Genomic DNA, 22946 nt, shown 5'->3' on the forward strand with positions numbered 1-22946 from the left:
CTTAAAGCTACTCGCTGTTGCAAGCCGAAACAGCAACTTTTAACAGAGCCGGGGACACAGTAATCCTTATGTTTTCTTTTGCCTGTATCGGCTCTGACTGCATCAACAGTGTTTTTAAAACGCCGCATACTTTCAAATCTTTCATGTTATTTTTTTCCCCCAGTTGTTTGCAGCCAAGCCGAACCAAAAGGCATACAGGGCAGGATCAGTCTGTACATGTCTAGACTCTTGGTCACCTGAGAGGCTTGTGAACAAAGGAGTTTTGGGTGTGCACATACAGCTGTAATTCAGTTTGCAAGGAAAGTTTCCAAAATACCTACGCTTAAGAAACAGAACGGATAACCAGCAAATAAAACCCGAGTTTGAATTCAGCTTGGGGTTGAAACTGCGAGGCCCTAGAGATGTGATGGCAAAGCTATGGCATGTATGCCAGAGGTGGCACACAGCACCCTCTCTGTGGGCACGCATGCTGTTGCCAGCTGCTCTTCTGGTTTCCGGCGTGCACATGTGCACCGGTCAGCTGGTTTTTGTGGGTGCCAGAGCGCCAGAAAATGGCCTGAAAACAGCCCGAAAAATGCCCAAAAAACAGGCAGCTTTCGGGGTGTTTTGGGGCAGTTTTTCAGGCCAAAAACAGCCTGAAAAACAGCCTGAAAATGGCCCCAAAAACAGTCAAAAATGGCCCAAAAATAGGCAGCTGGTCTTTTGGGACTCCGGCACATGCACACACATACAAGTACGTTCCAGTTTGGCCACTCAGTGCCGAATAGGTTCGCCATCACTGCCTCAAAACGAGCATTGGGGCTTGTTTCTAACTAACCGGTTTTATTTAAAAGTGAACAGGTAGTCCTTGATTTACAATCACAACTGAGTCCAATGTTTCTGTTGCTAAGTGAGGCAGTAGTTAAGTGAATTTTATGACCTTCCTTGCCATGGTTGTTAAGTGAATCACTGCAGTTGTTAAGGTAGTAACACGGTTGCTAAGTGAATCTGGCTTCCCCATTTGACTGGTCCTCACACTTACGTCCATTGCAGCATTCCTCACAATCTGGGTACTTGACTTGCAATTATGATGGTTCAGCATCCCAGGGTTATGTGTTCTCCATCTGCAACCTCCTCAGCTGCCTTCTGACAAAACAAAGGCAGTGGGGAAGCCAACAGGAAAAGTTGCAAATCAAGATCATCTCATATCTTACTTAATGACTACCTTGCTTAAATGTTCCCGTCCCAGTTGTGGTTACTACATGTACAGTACTTACCTCATTATAGTGTCTTCCCTTCCAAAAAATGTAGCCTCCAGCTAGTAAAGACTGGCCATGTCTAGCTGTTTCCATACTTGTTCTACGTTCACCGCACCTTAATCCACCCAAAAATGTACTGCAGTGAGTATGTTTCCCTGCCTTGCTGACTACTGGGATCGTGGTCTATGGAGATTCTCAGTCATCCAGGTCATGGTTGTCCCAAAGGTGCTTTTTCAAGAGGCAACTGGGCTTTCTTTGCATTTTTTCCTCTGAAGACGTTTCGCTTCTCATCCAAGAAGCTTCATCAACTCTGACTGGATGATAGGGAATGGAAGGATTTATTCTCCTTGCAGACAGCTGGTCATTTGCATCCTTTTAGAGAGTCGCTGAGGCCGCTTGGAGGTTTGTCTGTGTCCTCAGGGTCACCTGAGTAGTGTAGATGGACGTGGTGCCGAAAGGACTGTGTTGTGGAGCTGCGTCCCTTCACTGTTGCTTCACAGGGCAGAAAACAACCTGCGGAAAGCACAGCTCCACATCACAGTACTTGAGAACTTTGTACCCAACTTCAAAGCACTTTCTTTGCAACAGAGAAGATTCCCTGCAAATACTAAGCAGCACTTTGCCCTCAAGTCATTTGGCAAAAGCTTTACATAGGATCCCTTAAGGCAAGGAGGTGGTGGTGGGAATAGGCCACTCTATACGCTCAGAGGCACTGCGCTACGATGTCTGAAACAAGCAGCCTCATATCCTAGTTGTAGGGTTGCACCAACAACTCACACCCCCAACATTTGGGAAAAATCCCAGATCAGGCTTCTGTGCACCTCTGTACGACACCTTAATTCCATGCCTTGATCGAACACACCTATCACTTCCTTTTCCATGTTACACTGCATTACACACACACTTGCAACATTTCTAGCAAAAACCTGTGCCTTCCATACTTATGGCTAGAATTTTAAGATGATCAGCAATGGAAGGAAAACCACATATTCCCCCAAAGGGTAGCTCTGCAAATAGTCCCCACTTGCTCCCCTAACAGATCTCCTAGAGTTATTGTGAGGATGGAAGTGAAAGGATCAATGCAATGTGCTCAGATCTCGGAGGAAATGGGTGCATACTTGTAAATAGGTGGAAGACTGAGGAAAGGACAGCGGAAAGGGGGGTATAAACGCAACCTATAAAAGTATTTTACTTATGGTTGCTGGGGCATATTCCTCCATTTCTCTAGAGTAGACTAGGGGTGCCCAACCTTGGCGACTTTAAGACTTGTAGACTTCAAGAATTCCCCAGCAAGCATAGAGAATTCTGAGAGTTGAAGGTGGGGTATAAATGCAACCAATATAAATATATTTACTTAAGATTGCTGGGATATATCCCTCCATTTCTCCTTGGTGACTTTAAGACTTGTAGACTTCAACTCCCAGAATTCCCCAGCAAGCATAGAGAATTCTGAAAGTTGAAGGTGGGATATAAATGCAACCAATATAAATACTTTTACTTATGGTTGCTGGCTGGGGAACATTCATCCATTCCTCTATACCAGGGCATCCATCCTTGGCGACTTTAAGACTTTTTTTTTTTTTTTTAGACCAGCTAGCAAGGAGAATTCTGGGAGTTGAAATCCACAAGTCTTTAAAAGTTGCCGTGGTCGGACACCCCTGCTCTATCTGAACGCAGCTCAAACGTGAATAGAGATCACAAGGGCTGGAGCTTTCCCTCTCTCTTCCTGCTAGTCCCAGAACTTCGTGAGAATTGCGTTTGTCTTTCAAAGTTCCGCGTGCAACTTTCTCTGCATGGGCCACTCCTGTTAGGGCAGGGCAGGGCAGGGCAGGGCCCGGACACACACCCTTTTGGGCAACCTTTTTGCCACAATCACCCAATGCCAGGGGTGGGCAACTGTGGCCCTTTTACAACCTGTGGACTTCAACTCCCAGAATTCCTGAGACAGCCAAGCTGTCTCAGGAATTCTGGGAGTTGAAGTCCACAGGTTGTAAAAGGGCCACAGTTGCCCACCCCTGCCCTATGCGCACAACCCCGGACTGAAAGAGCCCTGCTGCACCCGGTATCTTTAGGCCAGGGGCCCCCAAACTTGGCAGCTTTAAGACTTGTGGACTTCAACTCCCAGAATTCTCGAGCCAGCATAGCATAGCTATGCATAGCTATGCTGGCTGGAGAATTCTGGGAGTTGAAGTCCACAAGTCTTAAAGCTGCAAAAGTTTGAAAACCTCTGCTTTAGGCAATAAGAAAAAGAAAGGAAAAATAAAAAGAGGTGGAGAAAATGCAACGCCTGCAATGCACACGTTCGCGCAGGCGAGAAACCCCCTAACTCCGAACTCCTAACTGGCCGCGTTTCCACGTTGCCAAAATACACTCAACTCCCGAATCCTCGCCCGTTCTTGTCCTGTTTGGAAGCCAGCCTTCGGATTGGTGGCAAGCCTTCGCGAAGGGCGACCAATCAAACGACAGCGTGATGACTTCATGCTTCGGCCGCCCCAGGTCAGGATTGGCTGCTTGTCAGGTCCCGCCTCTCCTATCCCCACGTGGGAATGTGGGTGGGGGGGGGAGAAATCCCGGTCCGGCCGCTGATTGGTCGCTGGCGTTGTCGGCGGTGGCTCCTCTGTTGCTGAGAGGAAGCGCGAGAGGCCCGGCCGGGATAAGACAGGCCAAAGAGCGGACCCCCTCCCCCCCGGTAAGTTGATGAATATGCTAATGACATGCAAATCGGATTCAAACGAGCCCTCCAGTGAGGGGATCTCTGAGGGGAACCAAGTCTACCTTTCCTTCACCTCAGGAGTTGTACTTTGCAGTCCAGCAGGGGGGAGGGGACGCACTCGAATTAACCTGCACAGCCTGACGGGAGCGGTAGTTTTTCCATAGGGGACTCCGCAGGATATCGGAAGGAAGGGGTCGCCGCTGCGGACTACAACTCCCATGGAGGCCGCGCGCCGGCGTCTTGGGCTCGTTCGCCAGGCGCTCTTGTTTCCTCAAAGCATGACGGGTGCGCTAGTCTTTTCGCTCTCGCGCTCTTCCACTTTTCCTTGTTGTCAAGCGCCGCTCCCGGAGGTTTTCGCTCGCCTGAACTAATCCGGCATCGCCACCTTTGGAAGAGCAGCGGTGCGCGCTGCATCTTGGGAGTTGTTCGCCCGTCTAGGAGAGCTTCCTGGTTTCTTCTCTGAACACTTGATGGGGGGTCCGGGACTACTAGGGCCGTCAGGCTTTGCGTGCCCAGCGTTTCGAAGACGGGGGCGGCTTCGTGTCCCGGTGCAACATGGGAGTTGGTGTCTTTTCTTTTCCTCAGTCCCGATAAGGGAAGGATAAGGCGCAAAATTTACAAGCCCTACAGAGTCTCTTTCCCCTTCGCCCAGCCTTGTTTCGCGGCACTTTTTGGGAATTAAAGTTTTTCTGGGAGAGCAGTTAGTCAGGTAAAGAGGAGAGCCCTTGGAAGGGACTACATGTCCCATGAGGCTTAGAGTAGGGTGCCTTCCTGTTCGCCCTGCGCCAGGTAAACAAGTCTTGCCTTCTGGCTCCACCTCTTCATTCCTATTGGCTACTGTATGTTAAGTGCCTTCCCCTCCTTCCCCAAGTCGCCTTTTCACAGGTTACTGTAAGTGTTCCTCTCAAGGGAGGGGCAGGAGCCCTTTGAGCGGTGCGGCCCTCCCTCCGGAGCGCTGATAGGCGGCGCTTGCTGCCTGTCGCGGGAGGCGGGGCAGGCGAAACCTGCCCCGAGGAGCCGTTGGCTACGCCGAAAATCTGTCAGGGAGTTGTGGGCGCTGATTGGACGGCTCTTCCAGCTGGTCCAGATTCATTCACCATTTTGTCTGTTGGAGTAAAAGGGGCTCGGAGGGGCCGAGAGGGGCTCGGGCTGGACCATCGGGGGGGGGGGAGAAAAGGGGGGGGGAAGAGGGAAGAAATCCAACTGTTCCAAGATTTCCTGGAGAGAGACTTTTGGCACTCTGGAAAAGGGGGATCGTTCAGGTAAGGGGGCTGGGAGGTGCCAAGTTTAGCACCCCCCCCGCACATCAAGGGAGGGGAGAAGGGGAAGCTCTGCAGAAGGGAAACATCTGCACCCCGGAAACCTTCAAAGTAGGAAGAGCCAACTTTATTGATTTGTCCTCCCCCTCCCTCCTCCCAATTAGGTTTGGGGAGGTACCAACTCTGGGACCCCCGGGGCATTCCCCCACTTCTTGCCCCCCCCAAGTTTTAATGGTTCGCCCCGGAGAGAACCTGCAAACCTGGGACTTTGCAAAAAAAAAAAAGGGGGGGGGAAGAATCCAGGAGCGCCCCAACTTTGCCTCTTCCCCCCATCAGAATGCAGGGGCTGGCTTGCATGTCTGTTTGTATGTGTGTGCGTGAGAGAGAGAGGGGGGTGGGGGGGAAGCGAGCGAGCGCAGGCAGGTTTATTATGGGATGGCACCGAGGAAGGCAAGGTTCCAAGCTTGAGACCCAATACCAGTTATTATGGGATAGAGAGAGAGAGAGAGAGAGAGAGGGATTGACAGGAAAGCTTGGCCGGTGCCTGCCTGCCTGCCTGTAGCAGGGAGTGAGACCGAGAGGCTGGTAAGTACAAGAGTTGCATAATATGGGAGGGTCTTCCCGAAGTGCAGAATGAGGAGGGGGGGTGGGTGGGAGAGAGGAGGGATCCATAAGATCCAAGAGAAGGATCGCAGCTTTTGGAAAGCATTAAGGGTGGGGGGGGGAGTGGGGGAAGTGAGCAAGGTCACCTGCAGGAGGAGGAGGAGGAGGAGGGGGGGGTTGAGGGTTGGCTTTTCAAAGAGAAGTGGTGGGGGGGGGAAGGAGGAGGAAAGATGGCACAAGCTAACTTGGGGGAGGAAGGATAAGAGGGGGACTCTGTGGAAAAATCCCTTCCGGAGGTTTCTCACCCGGGGTGGTGGTGGTGGTGGTGGAATGGGGATTTGGGGCTGGGGGAGTCCTGTGACGAGGAACGCCGGGACTGGATTGTTTGCAAACCTCCTCCCGGGGGGATGAGTTGCAAGTGAATCTGAAGTAGATGCCAAGAAGATGTGATGTAATGGAGAAAGAATGCCTCTAAGCATACTCAGAATTCTGTGCATTAACAAAAAGGCAAGGCTCAGGCCCAGTACCCAAGGAAGAGTGGGGAGTGGGGGGTGCAAGAAGACTATTAACACATAGAACTGATTTGAAGCTTAGCAGAGCCATTGGCCCCACATTAGTGGTCCTTTTCTCTTCTCAAACAGCTGAAAGGAGGAGGGGGTTTTAAAACGATAACGTTATGGATATTGTACAGACGATCCTTAGACTGCTTTTTCTCCAGGAAGACTCTGTCTTTCCCCCACTCCCCCCCCACCTTGGTTCTTTCTTTTGGTAGGGTGGAGGGGGGGGGAAAGACAGAAATTTGGCCTCCGTCTCTACTTGACTAAGTTAGCGGATGGGTTGCAACCATTCTGCATTCCTTTGCATCCTCCTCCTCTCTCTGGCCAGCAAGAGAGATAGGAATTCAGGAAGACTATTTGGGAGCCCTCCAAAACAATTCTGTTTTTACTTCCCTGCCATAATTTACTATCAGAAATGAATTAAGTTCCTCCGATACTGCCTATAAAATTTAGAATCTTCTCAGTTGGGCCAAGGTTGGTAGGGAATGAAAGAGAGCATCGAGTCGATGAGCTTTATTAAGAAAATGTCTTGTTTTGACCTGTTTGTTTATTGGCATCTTGCCTTGATTATCTTGACTTAACAAATCTGAGGCGACGAACACATCCAACACATATTCCTCCTCCTGTTTTCCCCGCAACAACAACCCTGTGAGGTGAGAGAGAGGGACTAGCTGAAAGTCAGCCAGCCAGCTTCCATGCCTAAGGTCAGACTGGAACTCACCTTCTACTTTCTAGCCTGGTGCCTTACCCACTCGACCCGTGATGGCGAACCTATGGCATGCGTGCCACAGGTGGCACATGGAGCCATATCTGTGGGAACGCAAGCGCTGCCCTAGCTCAGCTCTAGGGCGCATACGTGCGTCAGCCAGCTGATTTTCGGACCTTCTGGGCCCACCGGAAGTTGGGAAACGGGCTATTTCCAGCCTCCGGGGGAGTGGGGAAGGCCGTTTTCATCCTCCCTGGGCTCCAAGAAAGCCTTTGGAGCCTGGGGAGGGCAAAAAATGGGCCTTCTGGGCCCACCAGTAGCCTTTTTGCCGTCGTATGTAAGAAGTGGGGGGAGCACGTGGGGGGGAGTTGTGCATGCATGCGTGGGGGGGCAGGGTGCGGGGGCATTGAATTATGGGTGTGGGCATGCACATGCGTGACACCCCCATGCTCCCCCTGCTTTTGGCACGTGATGGCAAAAAGGTTAGCCATCACTGCACTAGACCAAACAGACTCTGTAATATTTATGTATATTATAATATAATTAATATTGGAAAAAGCAATTTATTCTTTCGGACTTCATTGAAGCCCAGGGATGCCCTTCAGCAGAATCACCAGTGTTAAGGATCACATTTGTTCCTAACTAGATGCATGCACACACACATACACAAACATAATATATATATATATATATTTCAGGTCTTTTTGCATGAATCAAAATGCAGGTAAAGATTGGCTTCATATCTCATACCAAGCCATGGTTTGCTTTACTCATGATGCAATAAGCTACAGTCGATGGGTTCATATATGTTATGCTCACCTATAAGTCATGGTTTGTCACCAGAAAGGCTTGATTCAGGTAGACACAAAATCCACATTATGGGGATATTTTGAACCTAACAATGGAAGTTGTAATCTCTCCTATAATCACATTGACTCTGAATTGGGATCTAATGTTAAAAGTGCTGGAACTCCTGATGTTGAACAAAATAGAACTGTAGTGTGTGTGTGTGTGTGTGTGTGGTGTGTGCGTATATATTTATTTATATATACAAATCCAAGATTTATTTTAAATTAATTCTTTGCTTGTTCCAGCAGGAGTAAGTGCCTAGAGTACCACCCTCCCCCTTTAGGATGGGTTCACATTTAAATGTAGAAAAAAAATCACTATATGCCTGCATATAGATATTGTTGCATAATGTCGTTTTGTACATACATATAATGTGCAGCTTGTTAAAAACGTCCATGCTTATTTATTTCCAGCTCCCAGGCTGGAATTGAGAGGCCTGCTTACAGTTTGGAGTTAGAGAATTCAGGATAAGGAATTGGATGAGAATAACGGGGAAGGGAAGCACAGCCCAACAGCCAAGAGGCATTGAGTCCTCAGAAGTGAGGAACAGCCGAGAAAGTCCGTGTTGATTAATGAGTAGTTTATGGCTCAAGCAGGAAAGTTATTTTGTTCACATTTCAAAACATGTGACAGTCTGCTTCAAAACCAAAATTTCAGACTTCTTGAGTTTGGAGGATTAAGTTGATGGTTGGAGAAATCCGATTACAGGGGAGTGGTAGAACGGAGGATGGCCCGGTAACCTCCTTCTTGTCTGTTTCCTCTTAGCTCCCTGAATCTATGCCCAGCCTGGGAGGAAGATGAAACCAGTGAGAAAGGCTGCCAGTTCCTCCTCTTCCTCCTCTTCCGGTAGCAGCAGCTGCAGCCGCTCTCCACCCTCCACCCGGGCCAAAACTCAGAAGCGCAAGACCGCCATTGACGAGAACCCCGCGCTTGAAGAAGGAGCAGAAGAGGAGGCGCCCGATCAACCCCCAGCATTTGTGGGTGCCCGGCGCATGCAAGTACAGATGGACCCCAGCTTGCGGGACTTGGCCGGAGCTCACGATGACCCCTACAAACTGTCCGAAGGTGAAACACAGGCGGGGGCCGAGGCCTGCGGGACAGAAGCCTCCTTGAACCGCAAGACGGCTACTTTTAAGTCGCGGGCGCCATGCCGGAAGTACCCTGGGGGTGAAGAATCAAACGGCAGCGAGAACGTAGCCGCCACCTTGGCGGATGAGCCTCGGCGCTGCCCTTCTTCCAGCACGGACACAGCCAGCGAGCACTCCGCAGACGAGAACGACAAGGGGGTGGGGAACATGTGGGCAACGCCCCCCAGTGCGTACGACCTGCGCCAGCTGCGTTCCCAGCGGGTGCTGGCTCGGCGGGACGGACTCTTCCAGCCGGCCATCGTGAAGCAGGTCAGACGAGGGCAGGACTTGGGGGTACAATTTGTGGGGGACCGGGTTACAGCATATTACGAAGGGGCCCTGGGATCTGCTGCTGTGGATATTGTGCTGGACGCTACCCCTCCCCCTGGAGCTTTGGCTGTGGGTGCCGCAGTCTGTGCTTGTATGGACCCCGAGGAGACCGCTTACCAGGAAGGCATGGTGGTGGAAGTCAGCGTTAAACCTGCTTCCTACAAAGTGCGATTCACCCATCCGGTGGTTCTCCCTGGAACTGCCAGTGCCAGCCGCAAAGACTCCGCCTGGGTGCCCCGCTTGGCCCTGCGCCTTCTGCGCTCCCCATGGCACTGTGACAATCCTTCAGAAGACAACAAGCCACCCGAAGCAATGCCTCCGTTGCCAGAGCCAGAGGAAGTTGCTCTGGCCCTCTCGTGCCCCGAGTCCAAGCAGCCCGAAGACGCCGAAGTATCCAAGATCAGTGCTGGAGTGCGGGCAGAGGAGAAGTCCGTGGCGGTGCCACCCCAGATCCTGTCCCCCCCAAAGTCGCCAGCCTTCCCTCGCCTTCCTGAGCAGCGATCGCCTTTGCTGAGTCCGGAAGCGAGCGGAAGCCGCAGCAGCAGCGTGATGTCCGTGGATAAGTGCAGCACACCAGGGTCCTCTCGCTCCCGTACGCCCCTCACTGCCGCCCAGCAGAAGTACAAGAAAGGAGACGTAGTGTGTACCCCCAATGGCATCCGCAAGAAGTTCAATGGGAAGCAGTGGCGGCGACTCTGTTCACGGGACGGCTGCATGAAGGAGTCTCAACGGCGGGGTTACTGCTCGCGTCATCTCTCCATGCGCACCAAGGAAATGGAAAGCCTCTCGGAAGGCCGAGCCAGTGGTCTGCGGGAGGGCAGCGCCGAGTTTGACTGGGACGAGACGTCGCGGGACAGTGAGGCCAGCAGTGCCCGGGGGGACTCACGGCCTCGGCTGGTGGCTCCTGCGGATTTGTCACGCTTTGAGTTTGACGAGTGCGAAGCTGCTGTCATGCTGGTGTCCCTGGGCAGCTCACGTTCTGGCACCCCATCTTTCTCGCCAGTCTCCAATCAGTCCCCCTTCTCCCCTGCCCCCTCCCCTTCCCCGTCCCCTCTCTTTGGCTTCCGTCCAGCCAATTTCAGCCCCATTAATGCCTCGCCCGTAATCCAGCGGGCCGCCGCTCGCAGCCGCCATGTGAGTGCCAGCACCCCAAAGGGAGTTGGGGGTGCCGTGCTGAGCCCTGAGATGTTGCACCACGCCACCTCCCGGGAGCGCCATCATTCGGGCATCAGCTTTCAGACCAACCTTACCTTCACCGTGCCAATGAGTCCCAGTAAGCGGAAAGCCGAGTCGCACCACAGCAGCACCAGCTCGGCAGCTGACTTCCACAAGAACGACAGTCTCGACTCGGGGGTGGAATCCATTTCCCACACCCCTACCCCTTCCACCCCTGCTGGCTTCCGGGCCGTGTCGCCTGCGGGCGCTGGGCCCTTTTCCTCGCGCTCCCAGCAGGCATCCCCGCTCTTGCTGGTGCCCCCGCCAGCTGGACTGACCTCCGACCCGAGCCCCACGGTGAGGAGGGTGCCTGCCGTGCAGAGAGATTCCCCGGTGATTGTGCGCAACCCCGATGTCCCGTTGCCTTCCAAGTTCACAGAGAAGCCGCTGGAGAGCCGAGGGGGAAGCCCAAGGATGGGGAAAGCCGGCTCCAAGGAACACCTGTCGGGCAAAGGGCAGTTGCAAATGCCGGTGCCCATTAATGTGGGCCGAACTCTGCCTTCCAGCCAGCCTAGCGTGGTAACTGTCCCTGAACAAGCCCCGCCCGTCTTCAGCGTGTCCTCCCCCTTTCAGCCTGTGGCCTTCCACCCCTCCCCAGCTGCCCTCCTGCCTCTCCTTGTGCCCGGAGAATACACCGGCCACCCTACTCCCAAGAAGGAGATCATCATGGGAAGACCTGGCACAGGTAAGCTTTGGGGCTTACTACTCGATTCTCTTTTGTGTTCGGATGTCGTCGCTTTTCCCTCTCTGTGTTTATTTCACTTTTCCCATCCCTCCGGGGCCCAAAATTAAACAGTGTTAAACCCAAACTGCTTAGCCTTAGTAGCTCTGGGGCAAGGGGTGGGGGGTGGGGGGGGGCTCTACGACAATTCGCTGCAGACAGTTTGCCATGCCCAACTCACCGCAGGCCAACTCACTGCAGGACAAGAGTTGCACTAAATATCAAAGAAACGGTGGAATACAGATGGTTAAAGAAAGGATGCAAAAAGGAAGAACAACGTGAAATGGGAATGACAACCATGAAAACGTTTAAAACGTTTTTCTTTAATTGATTTTAAATAATTAAATTGAATTGTTAAATGGTCCCATGGCATGTTGGCTGCAGCGAGTTGGCCGGGGCAAGTTGTCCCATTCCGAAGGGCGGGATGAGGCAGGACCAGGTGGGGTGGGTGGGGGGGAAACTTGGAGGAGTCCCAGTGCCAAATGCCTGTTTCTTGAGTTTCCATATTCTAGTTCCGGAATTCCAAGCGGTTCTGACAACGGCTCCTTTTTCCCCTTGGCATGAGGCTTCTCCAGAGAGCTCGTACAAAACTGAATCTTGCTTGGGTAGTCCTCGGTGACCAGGAACCCATGCTTGGCAAACGAGTGGGCTGGTGGCAGCGGTAGGAGAAGCTGCGCTGATTTTCTTCCCACAAGCCCAAAACAAGCAATTTCTGTTCAAGGGAGGGAAGCCTCTTTTTCTGTTAACTAAAATAGAATTTGCAGTTCTGCATTCCTTCTGTATTGGCCTCGGCAGGTTATTAACCTTTAAAAAAAAAAAAAACAACTCTGCTTTTCCTTAGCGGATTTGATTTTGGAGAGCTGTTTGTGAAAGGCTCTCTTTTCTTTAAAAAAAAAAAAGAAAAATCTCCATACACAGCTTTGGGCAACGCTTTCGTTTCTCTTCTCTTGTCAACTATCGCTAACACTTAGCACCCTCCACAAAGGTGGTTGTGAGAATAAGCACATATCCACAAGAGTAAAAGATGGGGAAGGGAAAACAGGATATGTCTCGTCAAAAAACCTGGGTCTCTACGCCAACAGAAGTTGTGATATTAGGATTATTTGTTGGAAGATGGATTTTTTTTCGGCTTTGTCCTCCTCTGTCTAAGGGAAAAAGGGGAAGAAGAGGAGGTAGAGGAGAGAACATTGATACATCTGTGAAAGGTAGACGGATTTTTATGGGGCCAAATTCCATTCTCTTGAGATGATCCCGATGAAACGTCTCTGCAATCCATCATCCATCTGCTTCTGAGAATAGCTTCCAGATGGTTCCGGGAAGCTGGGTGTGAAGTCATCGCTCTCTTGCTCTACCCACTGGAGATTCCAGCTCTATGTTTTGTGCAGAACAGTCTTTTGATAGGCGTGTCTTTCATGACCCTCTCGTTCATGGTTTAATAGCGCCCAGTCCCTAAGTTGGCTTGCTTTTAACATGACAGACTTTGGTTAATGTTGCTTTTTTAGCGAGAGAGGTTTAAAACGTTGAGTTTTAATTCTTCTGTCGGGGTGACTCTTGACTCGAGCTGGCTCCTATCCAACTTCCGTAATACCGTAAACCTATTTGATCGGTGTAGTATCGGCCGTTTGCAGAGCTGAAGTTGGAATTTTATCTTTGGCTCCTTAAGTTAGGATTAAAAGCAGGACCAAACAGGCCCCTTCTGCCTTCCAGTGATGACAGAGGCAAACATTTTCCATGCCGAAGATTTTGAAAATACAGTATATACGATACGGGAAACTAATGTCTTGGGATGTTTGTTTTTTTTTTTTTAGCTTTCCAGATTGAGTTACTTGCTTCTCTATTTACGCTTGAAGGGAGATCAGACACATGGCAATGAACATGCTGGGTGCGTAGTTCCAGTTAGGCAACACAATGAAGAGAGTATCCATGCTGGTATTTGTATTATTTGCCATAGGTTAATATTGAAGACCTGTAAATAGCCATTGGTCAGGGGTGAAGAGGAATTCTCTCTGGCTGGGAAAGTATTTATACAGTGAAAGGCAATTGGGTCTTGTAGAATGATTTCTTCCAGGCCATTCACAGGCTGGCTAGCCAATACCTTACTGTGTCTCATCCAGCACAGAAATCAATATGGCGCTGACTGATAACAGTTTTGCCAGTTTGGTTGAGGTGCCAGACTAGAAACTGGGAAACCACGAGTTCTAGTCCCACCTTAAACATACAACCAGCAGGGCGACTTTGGACCAATCGCCGGGAGACCGTGAGTTCTTAGTCCCGCCTTAGGCACGAAAGGTAGCTGGGTGACCTCCTGCCAATGATCTTTTCTCAGTCTAGGAAGGAGTCAGTGGCGCTTTTGAAATGAAAGTAGTCCAGGCAATTGCCAAAAGTCAACAGAGACTGGAAAGCCAACGCATTTACACAGAGAGGGAGGGAGGGAGGGAGGGAGGGAGGGAAAGGAAGGAAGGAAGGAAAAGAGAGAGAAAGAGAGAGAGGGAGAGAGGAAGGAAGGAAGGAAGACGGAGGGAGGGAGAGAGGGAGAGAAAGGAAGGAAAGAAGGACAAGAGAGGGAGAGAAAGGAAGGAAAGAAGGAAGAGAGAGAGGGGGGGAGAGGGAGAGAAAGGAAGGAAGGAAAGAGAGAGAGAAAGGAAGGAAGGTAGGAAGGAAGGAGGAAGACGGAGGGAGAGAGGGAGAGAAAGGAAGGAAAGAAGGAAGAGAGAGAGGGAGGGAGGGAGGGAGAGAAAGGAAGGAAGGAAAGAGAGAGAGAAAGGAAGGAAGGAAGATGGAGGGAGAGAGAGAAAGGAAGGAAAGAAGGACGAGAGAGAGAGAGGGAGAGAAAGGAAGGAAAGAAGGAAGAGAGAGAGAGGGGGGAGAGGGAGAGAAAGGAAGGAAGGAAAGAGAGAGAAAGGAAGGAAGGAAAGAAGGAGGAAGACAGGGAGGGAGAGGGAGAGAAAGGAAGGAAAGAAGGAAGAGAGGGAGAGAAAGGAAGGAAAGAAGGAAGAGAGGGAGGGAGGGAGAGAAAAGGAAGGAAGGAAAGAGAGAGAAAGGAAGGAAGGAAGGAAGACAGGGAGGGAGAGAGGAAGGAAAGAAGGAAGAGAGAGAGGGAGAGAGAGAGAGAAAGGAAGGAAGCAAGACAGTGGGAGGGAGGGAGAGAGAGAGAAAGGAAGGAAGGAAGACAGAAAGGGAGGGAGGGAGAGGAAGGAAGAAAGGGAGGGAGGGAGGGAGAGAGAGAGAGAGAGAACATACCCCAGAGATGAGATGAGAAGTACTGCAACTCTTTAATGCTTATTAGAACTTATATAAAGCTGTGATCCACTATGTTGAAGGAAACCAGATGAGAGAGAAGTAGCAGTATAAAAGTCCCGATTTAGAATGGCCAGGGCTTTGATCTGCCTCCTCCTACCAGCAAGGAAAAGCTATTGTATCGTTTGCTGGTGGGTTTCCCAATTCCCTCCGCCCCTCCCTCCCTCCCCCCCTTTTTTTGGAGCATCTGGAACCCTTTCTGACCACTGCTGTAAAAAAAAAAAAAAAAGTGGTATAATTCCCCCCCACTTTTTTTTGAGGCCAGAAATAAATAATGTAAGCATTCCAACGACAGGCCTTAAAGTTTAAAAGTTTAAAAGCCCGGGGGGGGGGGGACCGAAAGAAGAAAGCAAAAAAAGAAAGAAAAAGAAAAGAAAAGCCTCATCCCTGCCAACATGTGTTAGACAGCCACATCTGTTGCAGCCTTTCAGTTTTCAAACGTTTCATGTGGTTTGTGGAGATCAAAAGGTTGCCGTCTTCTGCATTGGCCCCTCGTGTTTTTTATTTATTTTTTTGGGGTGGGTGGGTGGGAGGGAAGTATGAAGGAAATACAGTAATCTGTTAAAAAGACCAGAACTGATAGATAGATAGATAGATAGATAGATAGATAGATAGACAGACAGACAGACAGACAGACAGACAGACAGATAGATGATAGATAGATAGATAGATAGATAGATAGATAGATAGATAGATAGATTGTCCTTTTTATTAGAAAAGGAGGGGACATTTCTATCTCTCTGCATTGGGGGGGTGCATGCATGATGGGGGGGGCATAGGGGTTCATTGCAGTACATTTATCCAATCCTCTGCGAGGAATGACATGACTGGCAGCAGCACGATAGTACGGTTTTCTGTCAGGGCTGGATATTAAAGCTACCTTTCTGGTATTGCCTCTTTTCTTTCTTTTTTTTTAATACTCGGTGTACGTGGGCTGCTGCAACTGAGTGTAAGCCAGCTGGAGCATCATACAGGACACGTGATTGTGCCAAGAGTGGTGCAATGAAGTCATGAGGAAGTGTTTATGTGGCTTAAGTGTTTCTGGAGGATGAGAGCTCACCTATCTTTTCTCCCCTTCACTTGGTGCAGCTCCAAGACTTACAACCGCTTCCTTCTTCCGGCTTCATAGTGAAAACAAAGCCAAAGCTGTTTGCCAGCTGTGTGTGTTTGTGTGCACACACAGTTCTACATTTTAGCTGCACAGGTCGTCCTCGATTTACAACAGTCCGTTTACTGACCGTTCGAAGTTACAACGGTACTGAAAAAAAAGTGACTTGGCAACCATTTTTCACACTTAAACGGCCTTCGTAGCATCCCCCGTGTGATCAAAATCCTGATGCTTGGCCGCTGGGTTCGTGTTTAACGACCGTTGCGATGTCCCAGGATCACATGATTCCCCTTTAGCGATCTTTGGCAAGAAAGGTCGTAAAAGGGTTTTTTTTTGTTTTGTTTTTTGCAAAACTCACTTAACAAGCGTCTCACTTAGCAACAGAAATTTTGGGGCTCCACTGCGATCCTAAGTTGAGGACGACCTGTAAAACGGAATTTGCTAATGCACGGAAAGCCTGCCTTTGCTTGCGGAAAAAGATAAGCCACCGAAGGAAAAACCATTAACACAAAGTGGAGCCTTTCTATTAACGTATGTGGCTCGCCTCCCCGCGTGTATAAAATGCTCCAAAAAGGCAAGAATTCGGGAGTGAGTTGATGATGTATCCATCGTTGTCTTAAGCTCGCCGAGCTGCTGATGTTCTCCAGGTATTCGATGCTATGGGGTTGACCACCGATCGTTCTCCAAATAGTCATCTGGCAATCCCCAAGAGTTGGGGGGGTCCTTAGATCCGGCCCTCTGCTTCTGAGAAACCCCTCTCCCCCAATACATCATGTTCCCAATCTTATTGAAAGCTATTCCTCTTAACAAGGTTCACATGTAAAGCACCAGATCTGGAGATAGATAGATAAATAGAAAGATAGATAGAAAGATAGATAGATAGATAGATAGATAGATAGATAGATAGATAGATAGATAGATAGATGATAGATATTTGAATGGGATATGATATAGCATGTTTGCCATTTATCTGGCTTCCTTCAATCGTGCAGGCGTGTTCTTCAGGAACTCTGAATTCAGATCTTTAATCAGAGGGTTATTTGGGTTCCGGGAGTGAGAAGATTCTATGAAATTTATGCACCAAGCGCAGTGTTTCTCAACCTTGGCCGCTGGACGATGTGTGGACTTCAACTCCCAGAATTCTGCTGGCTGGGGAATTCTGGGAGTTGAAGTCCACACATCGTCCAGTGGCCAAGGTTGAGAAACACTGCTTCAAGGACATCCAGGCTTTACACACTGTTGTGTGTACGTGCGGAGAGCGTCTCTGATGTGCTGAGGAAAGGGGTGCATAGTTGGGGAGAAGCTTAAAAGCTAAGGAATTGTACGGCGTGTGCTTTTCTGATTCCTACGGTTGGGCTCCGGTCCCCCCTTCAGCATCACATATGCAAGTTGCCGTCTCCCGGCAACTGGTAACCAAGACTACCGTCTCCCGGCTGCTCAGAGCCCCGTCTCTATTTTTATCATCGATGGGAGGGATCTTATCCAGATTTTGTGTGGGGTGTGTGTGTGTGTGTGTGGCATTCTATATGGTCGCCTGTGGCTTTAACGCAAGGGAAGCGGGCTTGGTTTTGGGAAACTCGCCGCAAAGGTACCAGCTGACTTTACCACATCCTCACGTGGAGTGGACTTGCTTGTATATATTATTTCCCCTTGGTGTCCATAACAAAGATGTGTTTCCTGCGCGCGCTGCCTTGCCGGGAACTTACACATGTTTTCGCCTGTGTGTATTTCTCACATATGATCCTTTTGTGAAGCAATTGGGAGTAAATTTAGGGGCTCTTGTGCACCTGATTCAATGTCCCCAGATGGAGTTCCATGCTATGTATGACTAACCCAGTGTTGTGGCGGCCGGCCCCTCCAGCAGCCGAATCAGAGGAGGAGGAGGAGGCGTGGGAGTCAGGGTTAGCATGAGAGCTCCGAGGGGGAAGAGGGAATGGAGCTGGCAGAGAGAGAGAAAGAGATGGAGCCTGGGCTGTCCGTCAGCCCTCAGATGGAGAGTCAACAGCCCCCAGGTCTGGAGGTGGCTGATGAGGAAGAGGAGGAACAGCTGGGTCCAGTGCCTGATGTGCGGATGTGCAGAAAGCAGAGGAGAGGAGAGCAGTGGAAATCTATGGGCCGGCCCTTGGGACGGAAGAGCCACCGCTGCTAGTGAAGCCCCACCCTATCTCTGGGGATAAAAGGCAGGGGGCGGAGATGAATAGATGTGGCAGACAACTATTCATCTCCCGGCCGGACAGACTTGTGAACCCCCAGTTACAGGTAGTCCTCGGCTTACCATGATTCATTTAATGGCCATTTGAAGTTACAATAACACTGGAAAATGTGACTTACAGCTGGTCCACACACTTAAAAGTGTCACAACAGCCCCGCGGTCACATGATCAAAATTTGGACACTTGGCAACGGTTCATGACTTTCCCAGTCAATGGGGGAAGCCAGATTCGCGTAACAACCGCATGATTCACTTAACAACCCTGTCAAAAATGAGTTGTAAATTGTGTGGGACTCACTTGGTAATCCCCTTGTTTAGCAATGGAAACTTTGGTCCCCATTGCGGTCGCAAGTCAAGGACTACTATAGAAAGCTGTAGCCAAGCGACCCCGTTTTGCAATATTTGAGTTTTTAAAATATTAAAGATACCCAAAATTATGTCATCCTGTTCCTTCCAGTGCCTTATTTTGTTTTTAGGCATCCTATTAACATTTTCCCTCCGGCCTCAAAATAGGAAAGTGAGCGGGACTCTTATGGTTTTGGAAGAAACTTGCGGATCGAGCTTCCCTATTTAATTAATATGTAAGACTATAAAACAGGGCCAGCGTTCTCTCTTCAGACGGGCTGAAGAGAGAAAGCGAAGAGCAAAGTAACAAATATTTTGGCCATGATGTTAAATCAAAATTCTTTAGAATTCTGGCTTCTCAGGACCATTAATACAAGCAGTTTGGCCCTTGCTGACAGCTGGAAGCCTCTGACTTGGTCTTAAATGGGTTGATATATCAATGGTTTTGTTCTTTCCTGGCAAGTCAAAAATCACAAGCCAAGAATAAATCCTGCTTTATGCCACTGGCTTGTTAAGAGAGCAATAAGCTATCGGTCCCAGTTCGGTCGTAACTGTAAACCAAGGCTTGGCAACATTTCTAAGGTCAGTAGCCACACTTGATCTTTAAATGGCGTGCCCCAGGGGGTCATCCTCCAAAAAACAGAGGATTTAATTACTTTTTACCAGTAATTAAATTCAGTTAATTAAATAGTTTGATTATTCTCTATGTATTTAGTAATGTTCTACTGTCCCTGATCACAATACAGGCAGTTTTCGACTTAAAACAGTTCGCTTATAGTGACTGCTCGAAGTTACGAAGGCACTGAAAAAAAGTGACATTTTTCACACTTAACGACCGCTGCATCGTCCCCATAGTCACGTGATCAGAATTCAAAAGCTTGGCAACTGACTCATATTTGCAACCGTTGCACTGACCCGGGGGTCACGCGATCGCTTTTGCAACCTTCTGATGAGCAAAGCCAGATTCACTTAACAACCTTGTCACTTAACTTAACGATTGCACTGATTCGCTGAACAACTGGTGCAAGAAAGGTTGTAAACTCGGGTAAAATTCTACTTTAACAGAGGTGTCGCTTAACAACATCAAATGTTGGGCTCAGTTGTTGTCGTAAGTCGAGGTCTACCTGCATCTTCAGAAAGTGAAAATGTGTGTGCGTGAGGGAAGAGAGACAGAGATAGAGACAGAGAGAGAGAGAGGGAGAGAGAGAGAGGGAGAGAGAAAGAGGGGGAGAGAGAGACAGGGAAAGAGAGACAGGGAGAGAGGGAGAGTGACGGGGAGGGAGAGAAAGAAAGGGAGAGACAGGGAGAGAGGGAGAGGGAGGGAGAGAAAGGGAGGGAGAGAGAGACAGAGAGACGAGGGAGGGAGGGAGAGGGATAGAGACGGGAGGGAGGGAGGAGGGAGAGAGACAGAGAGAGAGGGAGAGAGAGAGAGGGAGAGAGAAAGAGGGGGAGGGAGAGACAGGGAAAGAGAGACAGGGAGAGAGGGAGAGTGACGGGGAGGGAGAGAAAGAAAGGAAGAGACAGGGAGAGAGGGAGAGGGAGGGAGAGAGAGACAGAGAGAGACGAGGGAGGGAGGGAGAGAGGGATAGAGACGGGAGGGAGGGAGAGAGGGATAGAGACGGGAGGGAGGGAGGAGGGAGAGAGACAGAGAGAGAGAGACAGAGAGGGAGAGAGAGACACCAGGAGAGGGAGAGAGAGAGGGGGGGAGAGAGGGAGAGTGACGGGGAGGGAGAGAAAGAAAGGAAGAGACAGGGAGAGAGGGAGAGGGAGGGAGAGAGAGACAGAGAGAGACGGAGGGAGGGAGAGAGGGAGAGAGACGGGAGGGAGGGAGAGAGGGATAGAGACGGGAGGGAGGGAGGAGGGAGAGAGACAGAGAGAGAGAGACAGAGAGGGAGAGAGAGACACCAGGAGAGGGAGAGAGAGAGGGAGAGAGAGACACAGAGAGAGAGAGATGGTATTCATGTGATTAAGATTCAGAAGAGCTTGGAATAATTCCAGTTCTATGGCCTGGAACTTCTCTGGAGGGAGGATAGGTTACATAAATAACAGGCCTGAGACTAAAATAATGAATGAAGGAAGACACCGTAGCCAGCCGCTTTTGGTCACACTGGTGAGACTGAAGGATGAGGTCGTGTCAGCTTGCCAACGGGCTGTGACACTTCTCCCGCTGCAATTTGGCAGCCTTCGCACAGAGCTCCACAGCAGAGCTCATCCAGAAGACCAAACTGGTTCCTCCCTCCTTCGCTTTGGCTGATTCACACCTAACTCTTTTCGCCATCTGCCATCGATCATCTCTGGACACAACTCAACGGAGGGCCCTTCCTTATCCTCGGGCAGTGCTTTTCTCTGAGAGGGGCAGAAACCATTTAGAAAATGCCACTTGGCTAACAAAATTAAGCTTCCCTGGGAGGCACATTCAAGAGTTTGTGTGTGCAGCACGGAGGTCTGCCATGTTTTATTTTGTGGGTGACCCTTGTAAATTCCCTGTGGAATTTTTGTCCTGTCTACGGGTAGTCCTCGACTTACAACAACAATTGCAACTAGAATTTCTGACACTTTGGTTGCCAAGTCAGTCATGCTCGAATGTGTGATCTTTTTGACATGGTTGCTAAGCAATTCACGGCAGTCATTAAGTGAATCATACAGTTGTTAAGCGAATCTGGCTCCCCCCGCCCCATCGACACTGCTTGTTGGAAGTCGTTTGGGAAGGTTGCAAATGGCGATCGCATGAACTTGTGTGCTAGAAGCGTTATAAATACATGCCAGTTGCCAAAAGTCTGAATTTTAATCATGCAACCATGGCGATATTGCGACAGTTGTAAATGTGAAGGCTGATCATAAGTCACCTTTTCAGTGTTGTTGTAACACTGAATGGATATAAGTTGAGGTATACCTGTATATATGGTATCTTGCCAAACACAGATAGGTTAACCTGTAGGCTTCTCTGTTGTGTGGATGGGATTTGAAAAGAAGGACTAGGGGTGACATGATAGCAGTATTCCAATATTTGAGGGGCTGCCCCAAAGAAGATGGGGTCAACCCAGTGGTGAAATGCTACCGGTTCGCACCGGTTCGTACGAATTGGTAGTAAAAAAAAAAAGCTACCAGTTCCGAACCGGTATTTCCGACGATCAGCTGTGCCGCGCGATTTAAATTCGCTAGTAAGCAGGAAATCCTGCTTTCTAGCGAATCTAAATCGCGCAGCACAGCTGTTCCTCCCCTCACTGTTCTACTTACCTTGTTAAGCCTCCGTTTTCTGCGTGAAGTGTGTATTTGGTGTGCATTGTGCATGCACGTGTGCGTTTGGTGCGCACAGTGCATACACATTGTGCACCAACTGCGCACTTTGCACGGAAAAAGGAGCATGTGTTTGGTGTGCACCGCCCATGCACGGGCAGTAAACCGGTGGCAATCCGCGGAGGATTTCACCGCTGGGTCAACCTCTTCTCCAAAGCACCTGAAGGCAGGATGAGAAGCAATGGATGGAAACTTAATCAAGGAGAGAAATTCCCTAACAGTTGGAACAATTAGCCAGTGGAACAATTTGCCTCCAGAAGTTGTGGGTGCTTCATCACTGGAGGTTTTTAAGAAAAGACTGGACAACCACTTGTCTGAAATGGTGCTTGAGCAGGGGGTTGGACTAGAAGACCTCCCAGGTCCCTCCCAGCTGTATTCTGATTGATTGTGTGACCATCTTGCAAGAAAGAAAGAGAAGGAAGTTCAGGTTTCCATGAGTTGCCTCCATGCGGGCGGATGTACCTTGTGGAGCGTGAGCGAGGGTGTGGGTGTTATTCTGTATACATAGTTGTCGTCCTCGCCCACCGAATCGTGTCCACTCTACCTCATTGTGTCCGGGGATAGTACAGTGCGTGCTGGGAGTGGTATGTTTGTGTGTCTCTTTACCCCCACCCCCACCCCCGCTCCAAACACTCCTTTAACAATGGGATTCTCGCCCAGGCCCAGCCTGATCTGGCCTGGGGCCCAGATGTAGTGTGTGCATGTGGGGGTGTTCCTTTGCGTCTCCTCGCTTCACCTCATTGTCTATTGGCTGCCTGCTGGGCGCTGGGTGGGGGGGGGGCGACGGCGACTGGCTGTATCCCACCTACCCACCCACCCTGACATGAGCAGAAGCGGTATTTTGAGTCAGGCCTCGTGCAGGACGAGATTGTGATGCTAAGGGAGGAGGCTGAGTGTGAGTCATAAGGAGAGCAGCACAAAGTGGAGGCCGCTTCTCTGGAAAAGGAGGCGGGGAGGGGCATGTATCACACAACGGTCCAGACACTGGCATTCAGACATTCACCCGTTCCCCCCATGCATACGCTTCTCTTTCCTCGCCACCCTGCCCCAGGGTAGGCCGATTATCCCAGGAATGCATCAGTGCTGCAAGCTTTTAATCCCCAGCTGGGCTGCCTGCCAGCCACTAACCGCTTCGATATCTACCAGCCAGCAAGAAACAAACAGGAGTGACTCTCAATTCAGTGGCACATTACAAGTGTGCATTGCACAATGGGGTTCCCATTTCAGGGTCTCTACCCTTCCTTTGCACGCCTGGCTGAACACATCTGTGCTGAAGCCAGGTGTAAAATAAGGATGCTGGCCTGCAGGGGTGTGTGTGTGTTGTGTGTGTGCCTGTGCGTGCACAGACAGCCTGGCGCTCACCTTAGCAT

General features: G+C 50.0%; 1 protein-coding gene across 4 annotated transcripts in view; it reads left to right on the forward strand.

Moving 5' to 3' along the window:
* Positions 1–3779: 3779 nt before the first annotated feature.
* The window catches only part of CIC (capicua transcriptional repressor), a 52134-nt gene continuing 32967 nt past the window's right edge, over positions 3780–22946 (forward strand). For 2 of the 4 annotated variants that reach the window (XM_087876862.1, XM_087876863.1), the window contains exons 1-2: positions 3780–3927; positions 8691–11282. In XM_087876862.1, the coding sequence (XP_087732988.1) occupies positions 8723–11282 (2560 nt within the window). In that variant the 5' untranslated portion in view covers positions 3780–3927; positions 8691–8722. Of the gene's footprint in view, positions 3928–5036; positions 5214–8690; positions 11283–22946 lie in introns of those variants that run through there. The other 2 variants (XM_060693863.2, XM_060693864.2) reach the window with 1 other exon arrangement.

This window comes from Pantherophis guttatus, chromosome 10, assembly GCF_059756535.1.
Source record: "Pantherophis guttatus breed Tessera chromosome 10, ASM5975653v1, whole genome shotgun sequence".
NCBI classification, from domain to species: domain Eukaryota; kingdom Metazoa; phylum Chordata; class Lepidosauria; order Squamata; family Colubridae; genus Pantherophis; species Pantherophis guttatus.